Source organism: Ceratina calcarata, unplaced genomic scaffold, assembly GCF_001652005.2.
Source record: "Ceratina calcarata isolate Rehan_Ccalc_2016 unplaced genomic scaffold, ASM165200v1 scaffold78.2, whole genome shotgun sequence".
NCBI classification, from domain to species: Eukaryota; Metazoa; Arthropoda; class Insecta; order Hymenoptera; family Apidae; genus Ceratina; species Ceratina calcarata.
In genome coordinates this window covers 651,883-662,408 of record NW_017179105.1, presented here as the reverse complement: position 1 = coordinate 662,408, position 10,526 = coordinate 651,883, and the positions used below count along the sequence as shown (strand labels likewise).

Sequence of the window (10,526 nt, the reverse complement as noted above, 5' to 3'; positions counted from 1 at the left end):
TTACCGCCGGTAAAATGCAACGTGATCGAGCCACGCTGGTTCGATAACACTTAATTGCCCAACGTTGAACTCGCGTGTAGCCTAAATTCGAGCAAGATCTTTTTAAACATGAATATTGTAGAAAATTGATATAAATGTAAAAAAAGTAATGCAAGATTAAATGATAAACATTTTTTAAATTTGTCATCAATTTTTTTATCATACCACGTATGACTCGCAAGTGTATTCGTCCACGAATATACCGCAATCTCAGTGTTTAGGAAGGAAGTGGTGCACGTACTCTGACGCACTCTTCGTTTATAATGTCAGCTGGTCACTTATTTTTGAAATGTGGACATTTGCGTGTACCGTTTGCCCTCGGCGTCGGTCGTTACGTGTGTCAATTGCAAAGAGTGACACTAAAATTCTGTAAAAATCGTGGCGACAGCCTCGGAATTAGGTACGACGTTTTCGATTCTTAACCTATCCTTTAAAAATAAACACGTCGCTTGGTGTTTTCTATGATAACATCGTCGCAATTTACAGCTCCATGTTCGGATTAACATTAATTCTATGTCATTATCATTATCTTTCGTTTCGCGAATTGTAACCCAATGTCTCATATACTGGTTCGTAGTGTACGAAATAAAATTCATTAATTGTAGGCATTTCTTGGAATACGATTTGATTAATTACGCGAAAGAGAATCCTGGAGTTGTGGTATATGTAAAACCAAGAAGACACAGGAGTCCAGTTATAAAAGCAGAATACTGTAAGTCAGCTATTATTTCAAATATTTGTATATAAATATCCATTCTATATTTACATGTACTCTAGTGAATGGAGAGACACATTGGAATTGTGTTGGTAATTACACCCGAGAAGACATTGTACAATGGATGGAATTATTAAGGACACAATATCATGAAGGTCCAGCCCTCAGATTACTCAAATTGTGGCATACAGAGTTCCCATCTATTCAAGGACCCTGGACACCTTTCACCTTTAAAGACCCATCTTTAAATCAAAAACAATTCCCAGATGTAAATTATACGTTTACTTTCATTCAGGTTTTCTTCATTACATTTCTTCTTTCAATGTTGCATTCGTTTGCAGAAAAAACTTGCCGAACCTGCTGAATTGAAGCCAACAGCAACAGAGGAATTAATCAGATTGTTCAAGGAACAAGAAGCTGCAAAGCTCAATGAAGAAGACAAAGTCCAAAGAAACTTAGGGTGAATACTATTAACAAACCTTTCTTTGTAAATATAGCATGAAAGAATAAATATTCAAAATCAATTATATACTTGCTAAAATGAACTGGCATCATATAGTTTTTCAAATAACATTCGCTCCTTTTATTTATATGCGGTATTACAAAAAATCTAGTAAATACAGTTTTTCAATGTTAAAATAGAAACTGTTATATACATTTACCAAATAATTGTTTAAACTCTAACCCATTCAATGATTATGGGATCGTGGATACTTTAAAAATAAATATGTATAACTTGTATCGTCCATTGATGCATGTGAACCTCTGCTCTCATTTTACATGGAATTAATATAGGTATTTAAATTATAAAATATACAGTATAATCTAGGCAGGAAGAGTACATAACAATTAAATATAAGTATTCATTTGTGCTGTATCTCTCTGTGAAGTAAGTATATCAGTGACTAGCATATTGTATATACAATACTTTTCATACCTGAAAGCAGAATCGCTATTAACAAGTTTCGTGCCGTAACAAGCCGTTTTTGCCAAACTTGTCGTTCAGGCTATTTGATGTTCCAGCGCATTAAATAAATATTTCTGCATGTACCATTTATGGTACACGTGGCACGGAACGTGTTAAACATCAATACGTGTTATTCCTAATAATATTTACGCTGCTGTCAAATAATTTGACAAGTACAGGATCCATTTTCTACGTTTTGTCTACATGTTTTTCAATGCTAGATAAAAATATATTTTAGCACTTTCCTGTATAAAAAATTAAACAATATCCCTCGTACATAGCACCGTAATTCTAACTGATTCCTGAACTAATATTTCAATTTCGACTAACTGTTTTACATAAATCGTTACATAATCGGTATTGTTGTTATAAGAATATTTAGTTTCTAGAACAATACAACGTTTTCCTCAGTGCAAAATTTTTATCCTCTACTAGCACCTGCGAACTTCGTAACAGAAAACTTAAAACTATAGATTGTTTTAATTGATCATAGTATACATACTTAAATTAAAAGAATATCAATAAAAATTGTATTAAAGACAATGACCTAACGTTAATTGAAATCCACAACTTAAATATCAACTAGATTGTGAATAGTGAATGAAGTTTATGATCTGCTTTTGTACAAATATAATGAATTTGTATTTTCACACGTCTTGTATACACCTCTTCCTAAATTTCACCGATTAATTATAAAATCGAAAATATGCCCTCAGATTGCAATGTACGCGTTTAAAATAATCTACCTAGGGATGGGTACAGTACCGTGGTATAGCCTGGTGTATGCTGACTTTGTTCTCTGAGACGTATGAATAAGTAGTTTATTTGCTAAAGTAGAGACAGGACAGTTCCTATCATTTTTACAAAAAGAAAAAAATGCAATTTTTCCTACATAATATCAGATGGACTTAAAACAAATTATCGAACAAGATACAAAACAATGAAATAATGAGGTGATCCTAAAAATGTAAGAATGCGAATAGAATGAGCTGGACTTTTTGATGACACATACCTTCACACGCACACACGCAAAAATCACACATCGTCGGTATATATTAGAGACTTCATTATGTATAAATAACAAATTTATAATGCCTCATCAGAGAATCTGGCTATTAAGAACTGGCAAATGTGGTACCCGCGGCTCTTTCGAGTATACATTCCGTTCAATTTGTACTATGAGAATTTTGTTACCATAAAATGAACAATTACAATATTGATTTCTTCTATATAAAAAATTATTATAAAAGAAGACGCTGCGTACCATACCTGCCAAAATAAATAAACTGAATAATGCATACGAGCCATTTTTTACCCTTGGGCAGATGGATATCTACAAAGGAGATGAAACAGCGCATTGGGTAAATTTTTTCTAAACAAAATATCACACATTTATATCGATCGCGAAAGTGTGACTAGAGATGAGTTCATTCACTCGCCCTTAATTCGTTTACTAATTTCTTCCTGTTGTTTTTCTCGCCATTCTTTTTTCGGTTTCATTCTCTTAAGCTGGCCATCCCTAAACGATTGTGTAATTATTTTATCAATCTCATATTAGCAAACTTTGCCAGTATTTAAAATGACGTACCATTGTAAATCGACCAGACCTCCTTGCCTTGCTATCACAGACTTTACCCTATTAGCAAAATCAATAGCGTTCTCTCCCTCGTTCCTATACATCGGAGGGAGATACCAAACATCGCAAACTATAGCCCAACTCGACATTGTCCTGTATAAGTATTGTAACATTGAGTATCGACTACTATTCCAGAATGCGTCTCCGAATCTTGCATCGTACTAGAATAAGAACAATGCAATTGGTTACCTACAACGGCAAAAGCTACTATAATGTATATCTACATAGAGAAGAGTTACCTTTATCGCAACTGGATAAATAACACTATCAACTTCGAAACTTCCTTTTTTGAATTGCATAACCGATGTGTTATTTATACAAGTTCCTTCAGGAAAAATAAGAATTGGTGGATTCGTGGGATCAGACACGTGTTGCCTTAATCTATAAGGTACACGAATAAGAAAGAATCATAACACGTCGCAGGATGAATACAAAACAAAATTCTGAAACTTACCGTTTCGCAACTGCGACTCTGTCTTTTACCTCGAACCGTTCGAACCAAATCTGCGGCGAGGAACGCGCTAAGGCTCTCTGTAGAATACCTAAAAATCCACCATGCCTCTGACCTACCTAAAACGACATTCGTAACTAAATAAGAAAATGATGCTCCGCTATATTGGACCTAATTCGAACGATAAAAAATCCCCGGCAGGCACAGACAAGACAAGACATGTAATAAAGCACCCTACACAAAAAGCTTCGACCACTGGTACTGTGCGAAAATTGAAATAAAAAATAATATCAGGCGATTAGTCGGCGAAAAACGTACCAGGGAATAACAATTATCGCACATGAGTACCAGGACATCTATGGGAGAGGTGTGATTAGCCACACAAATGCCCCTTACAGGTCGATTCTCTGGGTTATTGTAGGTGACTACTGACGAAAGAGCGCTCGATAACACGCCGAAGCACATTATGGAGACTTTGTAATACAGCCATCGTTTGAAACTACCCTCTGGAACGTAGCCCACAACTGCTGTACATACTGTCAGCCACATCACCTGTAAACCATAAGCTTTGCACCTGAGAAACGATGACTCCCTCTGTATCGTTGCTGAGTGAGCTTTACCTGCAAAGCAAAGTTACAGGATCTGTTACCTGTAACATTTACTAATGCATTTTCAACTGTTTTGTCAGTAAGCAACTAGATATAAAACATTATTATTCCCGTTGATAAATGTAACAATTCATTTCAAATTATTCCCAAACATTCATTTCGATCATTTCTTACCCATTAAAAAAAAATTATTCATTATATCTTCAAATATAAGCCACATGGAGATCAAACTGAACCAATCCATTATTTTTTATAACATTACCAAAATCCATGTACGAGAACGTAGCATGGAAAAAATATTGGATTTGATTAGTTTGGTTTCGTTGTGTTTTATATATAAAGATAAACTGTTGTCCCCATAAACAGACTGTTAGTTGATACCAAAAAACAAGACACAATTCCCAACAGTAAATCTTGAAAGCAAGACACGTCCTCGTAATTATGTATTACCATGGAGAATGTTGTCTGCGTGGATAAGATGTACACATCAATTGTGGAAGTGTGATTTGCCACACATATTCCTCCGCACTGTGGTTTGTACTTTGGATTATGGATAGTAATTACAGCTGTCAAAGACTGTACTAATATCCTGAACGCTAAACGACAAACTATGTCGTTTATCCAATTTTTAAAAGGACCATTTGGTAGGAAGCCGACAATACATGTTGAAATTATCAAATACTGTAACTGTGAAGCTCTGATGTTAGTTAATTTCTAAGACGAATTTATCATTTTACGGTGGCCTCAATTTGGAGAAAAGTTCTTCAAATGCATACATCCTACCAAGTTGTCTCGATCTTTTTATGATTAGTTCGATTATCAACTTAATTAAAATAAAGACACTTACCCCAATGAAACATAAGACTATCCTCAACGGTAGGAGGAAGCAATAACGCATAAAAAATCCACACATCCATATTACAGTTAGCTTCCAAGAAATAAATTCGTAAAGCCTATTCGTTCTAGTTAAAAGATTCCAGTTCTAAGAATAGAAAAAGTAATATAAGTGATTTATATTTCACAAAATGTATTCGGATGAAGAGTAATATCACCGAGGAAAGATTACTAAAGAGTGGCAGCCTTATGGGACTTTGTGTCACACGAAATAGTCTGCAGTACCGATAAAATGAAAAGAGTGACTATCAACTGTGTTTTGAGCCCGATTGGGCCCCATTCGCTGTCCCAACGATTACACGGGCGCTGTCACTCTTTAATACTATCTCGGTGGTAATGTGAAGAACTTACTTTGAGCTCTTCTGCCTCGAAGCGAGACGTTACTTCATCCTCGATAATGGCTTCAACGCCAGCCTTGATGTAATCCAAACAAATTGCAGGCTCGAACTCCCTTTTTAGTGTTTCGAACGAATTTCTACGAATTAGAGCCTACGACAAGTATGATCTCAGCCCGTTGGACAAACAATAATAAATAGACTGCGGATCTTATGTGTTTACGAGAGAACTGAACGTGTAGAATATATGTAGAACGTCACAAAATTCCATTTTTTTCAATTGACATCGCTATTATTTCGTTTTCCATAAAAATCCGTAGTCTAATAATAAATCATGTGGTAGACACCTCATTTTTACTGGCGGATTGGGCGGGCGTCTGTGAATTCTCCGCTTTTGTTTCCTCCAAGTGATTCTTCTGATTCTGCACCTCCGGCACCGGCACCAAAATCAGATCCTTGGTCCTGGCTATGACGTTGTGACCCAACGCTGTCCCATTCTGCATGTTGCTCTCCGTCTGCAGGTTCTGAACGTTTTGGTTCTCAACGTGCCGCGACTCGCACTCCTCTTCATCCGTGTCCTCGTCATCCTGGTTCCAGGTTCCATTTGTCTTCTTTACACTCTCTATGTTTTGTCTGCCGTACTAAAGTGAAATATCACTACGTGTAATTATCCTCCTTGGAACGTTTCCGAATACCCTCTAGAAAGAGGTCTGCACCGAGATTTGCAATCATATTGCACTTTGTTTGTTGGCAAAAGTACGAACTGCACAAGTTGCTTAAATTCATTCGCAAAAAAATTGTCATCGATTCTTTATGTTTAGTATCCAATATAAAGCGTCCAAAGGATTAAGGACATAATTTTGTCCACCTCGTCGTATCAATTTCATAGAATCAACAAGGTGACGTTAATTCTCTCTAATAATAAGTTTGTAATAAAAACTAATTTGAAAGAGAGAGAGAGAGAGAGAGAGAGAGAGAGAGAAGATTTATGCTCTCTTAAAAGATTTACAGCCTCTTAAAGGATTTATGGAGAAATAGTTATGAACTTGAACGGCGAAAAACATGTGCTTAAAACAGAATATTTTATGCATAACAATGTATACTTAAAATTCGAGATTATTGTCAATAGAGTCTTATCACTTCCTCGGACACTTTTCTGATAATATTATTAAGTATTTCTATGAACAATTGTTCGTTCATTAAACTAGATATCTACATTTGCTTGATCATGTTTAAAGATACGTTAAAATTATTTTTGTCTCTCAATAATTGCACGGAAGTTTTTAGCAAGACTATAAATGACTCTTATTGGCAACTGTATGTATTAATGGTAACAATACAATTCGCATACATGGATGAGCAATCTGACTTTTATCATGTGAGAAATTGCTGAATATCATGAATTATTATTTGCTGGATGAATAGGTGGACTCTTTATCGCATCAAATCGTTCTGACCAAATTAATTTTAGAATTTTTGTAATAATTTCGAAAGAAAGTGAAATCCAGATAAAGCATGGTTTAATTTAGAAACTTATTTAAAAACTTATCATCCATAGCATTATAACACATGATAACGCTGATGAAAGTACAATCGATAAATACTAACGTCCATTGCCTTTTGGACTTTGCACAATCGTTTTTGAAATAGTGATTACTCGCGTCTACTCCGTTCCTTTTTCTCTTCAAACCATCAAAGCTACGGTGTAAATACATACTTAATATGCAATGACCAACCTTTGACCATGTCTGAGGAGATATGAACACGTGTATTGGATAGCTTTCATGAGTTTTATCATCACGTTGAAAATGTGTGATTAGGAAAGAGATCTTCGTATTGTTACTAAAAAATCATGATTCTCTAAACATGAAAATGTGTGAGTTTGATAACAAGTGCAGTATACAGAAACGAAATGTAGTTGACATTTATCAAGAAAGATTCTGAGTAAAGAAATTATTTTTCCAGCAATTTAAAATTACTACAAAAAGAAATCCTTGTTCCTATTCACTGCGTGAAGTCTAATGATCGGTGATGCAAAATCACTGGAGAAAATTGAAGGCTAAACCTTGAATGCGCTTGTTATGCGGTCAGCATCGACGATCTATCATGTAATTCTCAAGATCAACGCGCATTTGAATACTTTACATGGAAAACATTTTCATCGCAGACAGACATGACAATTCGTCATTTCAACGAACATAAGGAGATCTGCGTACTCATCGCGGCATACGGTAAACGACCTCGTTTCGTAAGCTGGACAGATTGATCCTTTAAAGACAGAGAAAATTTTTAAGTCGCGAGACATATAAACAGGTGATAGTTGAACGTCTGATACCAGTCTCTGCTGATACGTTTGATCGTGTCTAATTTAAACGAAGATAGTCTACAATGCGAACTCGCGTGCCCATGTGATTATTGTCATCATACAATTTCCCATCGCAAGACCCGGATTTAACTGATTATTCTTTTACAACACAATTTCCCATCTCCAGTCCATTATGAAACAAATAATATGATTCTTTAGATTTAAAAAGGAATAACTTGATGTGAATACTGTAACAAAATTAATTTTAGTTTTGAAAGTCATTTCGGTATAAGACTTTAAACCTTCAATAGTTATTAATACTTATTGGAAAGACGATTATTCTTATCGAATATGGATCAACTAATCACGATGATTAACAGATATTTACGTTGAGCACATGGAACGGGATCGAAGTGCGTTAAGCATTGTTCAATAAAACGATTCCTGGTTAAATATGATCAAAGAGGGCGATAATTAAACCAGGGTAGGTGATCAGCCGGAAATTTAACCTTAATTGATTAAAGTGGCCTAACATCTTTTCGCAAGTGGAATATTGATTGAAAAAAGCAGAGGAAACTCTCGATTCGATTCTTTCCAGAACAACATTTACACAAATATAGTATACAAATATTCAGCGTATGTGCATACAATTGCGACCGGAAATGCTCTTTCAACAATGTTTCGCTGAAACATTCGTATAACGAACGTTCATTGATTAAACATGAAAATGAAACGGCGAAATTCTGTCTGGTAAATGCACCTTGAAAATACGCGTACGTTCCAGAATTCGATATGATTAATAATTGAATCATACCTAAGTTCGGTTAGGAACAGCGGTCACGTGCTTAAAAAAATGTCGTGTTTGAAGAATGGCAAGCAAAAACATGTGAATATAAATGACGACTACTTTATTCTTCGAAATTTAATATGTTAAAGTATCGTTGCTGTGATGTTCAGACCTAGGACTACGCTGTTTAACAGCTTTAAATCGATACATGCTCGTTACGTACGATGTAACATCACAGAAGGTCCGTCAAAGTGAATTAAAATCAATTTAACATTACACCGTACATGCTACACTGTTTAGGAGCGATAGTATTGTTCGCATAAGACTGATGTAATCCACCTTAAAATATGCAAATGCGAACGAAACTTCTCGATAAATGTAATGTTTTTAACTTTGATTTCAATTTCGATCCGATAACCTCACTGATTACTGCTGCAATTAGTCGAAATAATAAACAAACGGTATCTATTGAATCGTACGATCATGCATACTGAGAATTGATATTATATCAATGAAAGGAAGACATACATATGGTGATAAGTTCTTTATGATTATGCATGCATTCTTTTTATATATATTTTTTTTATGCATATGTGTCCTTGAATAGATTAATGCGGATGTAAAATTTGTGTATCAAAGAAACTGTTCTTGACGTATACCTGAACTGTCAATGCAACGTGTACTTTGCATTTATTTGTGGCACATTATTTAGCTGTAGGATATCACACATTTCGCGAAATCGAAACTGTTACATTGATAAAAATTGTGAAACACGCACTTTTCACACTCCAAATTGAACACTGATTCACTGCTACTTGTTGATTGTTAATAAGCTATTACACAGGATTGCGCCTAAACGCGATCTCCCGTCTCATTCATAGGTATTTTGAAATGTAAATGGTAATAGGAAGACGGAAACAATGGATAAACGTGCTCATTAGAAACGTCTAGACATGTATTATTCGAGAAAAGCGTTTCAAACAACGCAAGAGCCTTTCAAACACGTACTTAAAAGACTGTATGTAGATTTTGTGTCTATCATAGATTGAATAAAAGATATTCATGCTCGCAAGAAATACATTAACAGGCTTAACATGCGTTTCACTTTTAAAGTCACATTTAAAAAAATGGTGTAACCTTAATTCGTAACCTAGCGAAGTATCATTAACCGGATAAGCATTATGAATTCTCTTCACGACTTTCAAATTGTATGGTACAATCTAATCTATTAAGTTAATAATTGCTTATTCTTTGTGCGCCTTACCTCGAATAGTGCTAACAGCAATTTTATATATAATCTTCTGATGCCGAGTGACTTCCCGATTGATGCCAGAAAAATGATAGCAAGCAAAAGCATAAGAAAAGGTGTAAAAAATAAAGAAAACGCTACAGATATCACCATCCACACTGGCGCCATTTTGCTTACTGCCGAGAAATATCCAAGAAAGCTTCGGAAGCGATTCCTCGCTCAAAACCTGTGGCCACGAATGTTATGAAGAGGCACCGAGAGTCGAAGGTCGTTGCCATCTATGCACAACCAACAGAAATAACAACGTTTTTCAAAAAGCATTGAAAATGAACAAGTTAAATTTATTATATATACTTTATAAATATCTAAAATAAATGATTATCCAGAAATTTATTAACATTAGATATGTGCTTCGAGAATAAATTATAATTTTTCTCTTTCCCAAATTATGAAATGAAAGGAACACTTTATGAGAGAAAAATACTGCTTAAAATAGAATTTAAATGCTTGTAAGTGATGGAATATTGTTCTGTTCTTTAA

The 10,526-nt window shown here is 35.0% G+C and overlaps 2 protein-coding genes across 5 annotated transcripts; one reads left to right on the top strand and one right to left on the bottom strand.

The window, feature by feature from the left end:
- Positions 1-286: 286 nt before the first annotated feature.
- mRpL43 (mitochondrial ribosomal protein L43) lies at positions 287-1,299 on the top strand. Its single transcript, XM_018034111.2, has 4 exons — positions 287-439; positions 645-751; positions 817-1,022; positions 1,096-1,299. The coding sequence occupies exons 1-4, from the start codon at positions 303-305 to the stop codon at positions 1,216-1,218; spliced, it is 573 nt and encodes a 190-aa protein (XP_017889600.1). The 5' UTR covers positions 287-302; the 3' UTR covers positions 1,219-1,299.
- A 194-nt stretch (positions 1,300-1,493) lies between these two features.
- Gpat4 (Glycerol-3-phosphate acyltransferase 4) lies at positions 1,494-10,256 on the bottom strand. 4 transcript variants are annotated; one of them, XM_018034104.2, is made up of 9 exons: positions 10,002-10,256; positions 5,993-6,286; positions 5,662-5,799; positions 5,264-5,398; positions 4,867-5,103; positions 3,812-3,927; positions 3,597-3,738; positions 3,310-3,518; positions 1,494-3,240 (listed from the first exon to the last, which is right to left on the bottom strand). In XM_018034104.2, the coding sequence occupies exons 1-9, from the start codon at positions 10,152-10,154 to the stop codon at positions 3,153-3,155; spliced, it is 1,512 nt and encodes a 503-aa protein (XP_017889593.1). In that variant the 5' UTR covers positions 10,155-10,256; the 3' UTR covers positions 1,494-3,152. The 4 variants fall into 4 exon arrangements, with proteins under 4 accessions (XP_017889593.1, XP_017889594.1, XP_026674166.1 ...); XM_018034105.2 differs by lacking the exon at positions 4,867-5,103 and adding an exon at positions 4,127-4,360 and having other exon boundaries at positions 10,002-10,252; XM_026818365.1 differs by lacking the exon at positions 10,002-10,256 and adding an exon at positions 9,397-9,991.
- Positions 10,257-10,526: the final 270 nt, after the last annotated feature.

Coding starts and splice junctions, on each gene's coding strand:
- mRpL43 (XM_018034111.2), top strand. CDS start 303: ATGTCAGCTGGTCACTTATTTTTGAAATGTGGACATTTGCGTGTACCG. Junction 752..816: donor AGTTATAAAAGCAGAATACT/GTAAGTCAGCTA, acceptor CATGTACTCTAG/TGAATGGAGAGACACATTGG. Junction 1,023..1,095: donor ATCAAAAACAATTCCCAGAT/GTAAATTATACG, acceptor ATTCGTTTGCAG/AAAAAACTTGCCGAACCTGC.
- Gpat4 (XM_018034104.2), bottom strand. CDS start 10,154: ATGGCGCCAGTGTGGATGGTGATATCTGTAGCGTTTTCTTTATTTTTT. Junction 3,928..4,866: donor CGCAGACAACATTCTCCATG/GTAATACATAAT, acceptor ATGTCGTTTTAG/GTAGGTCAGAGGCATGGTGG. Junction 3,519..3,596: donor TTTATCCAGTTGCGATAAAG/GTAACTCTTCTC, acceptor TTCTTATTCTAG/TACGATGCAAGATTCGGAGA.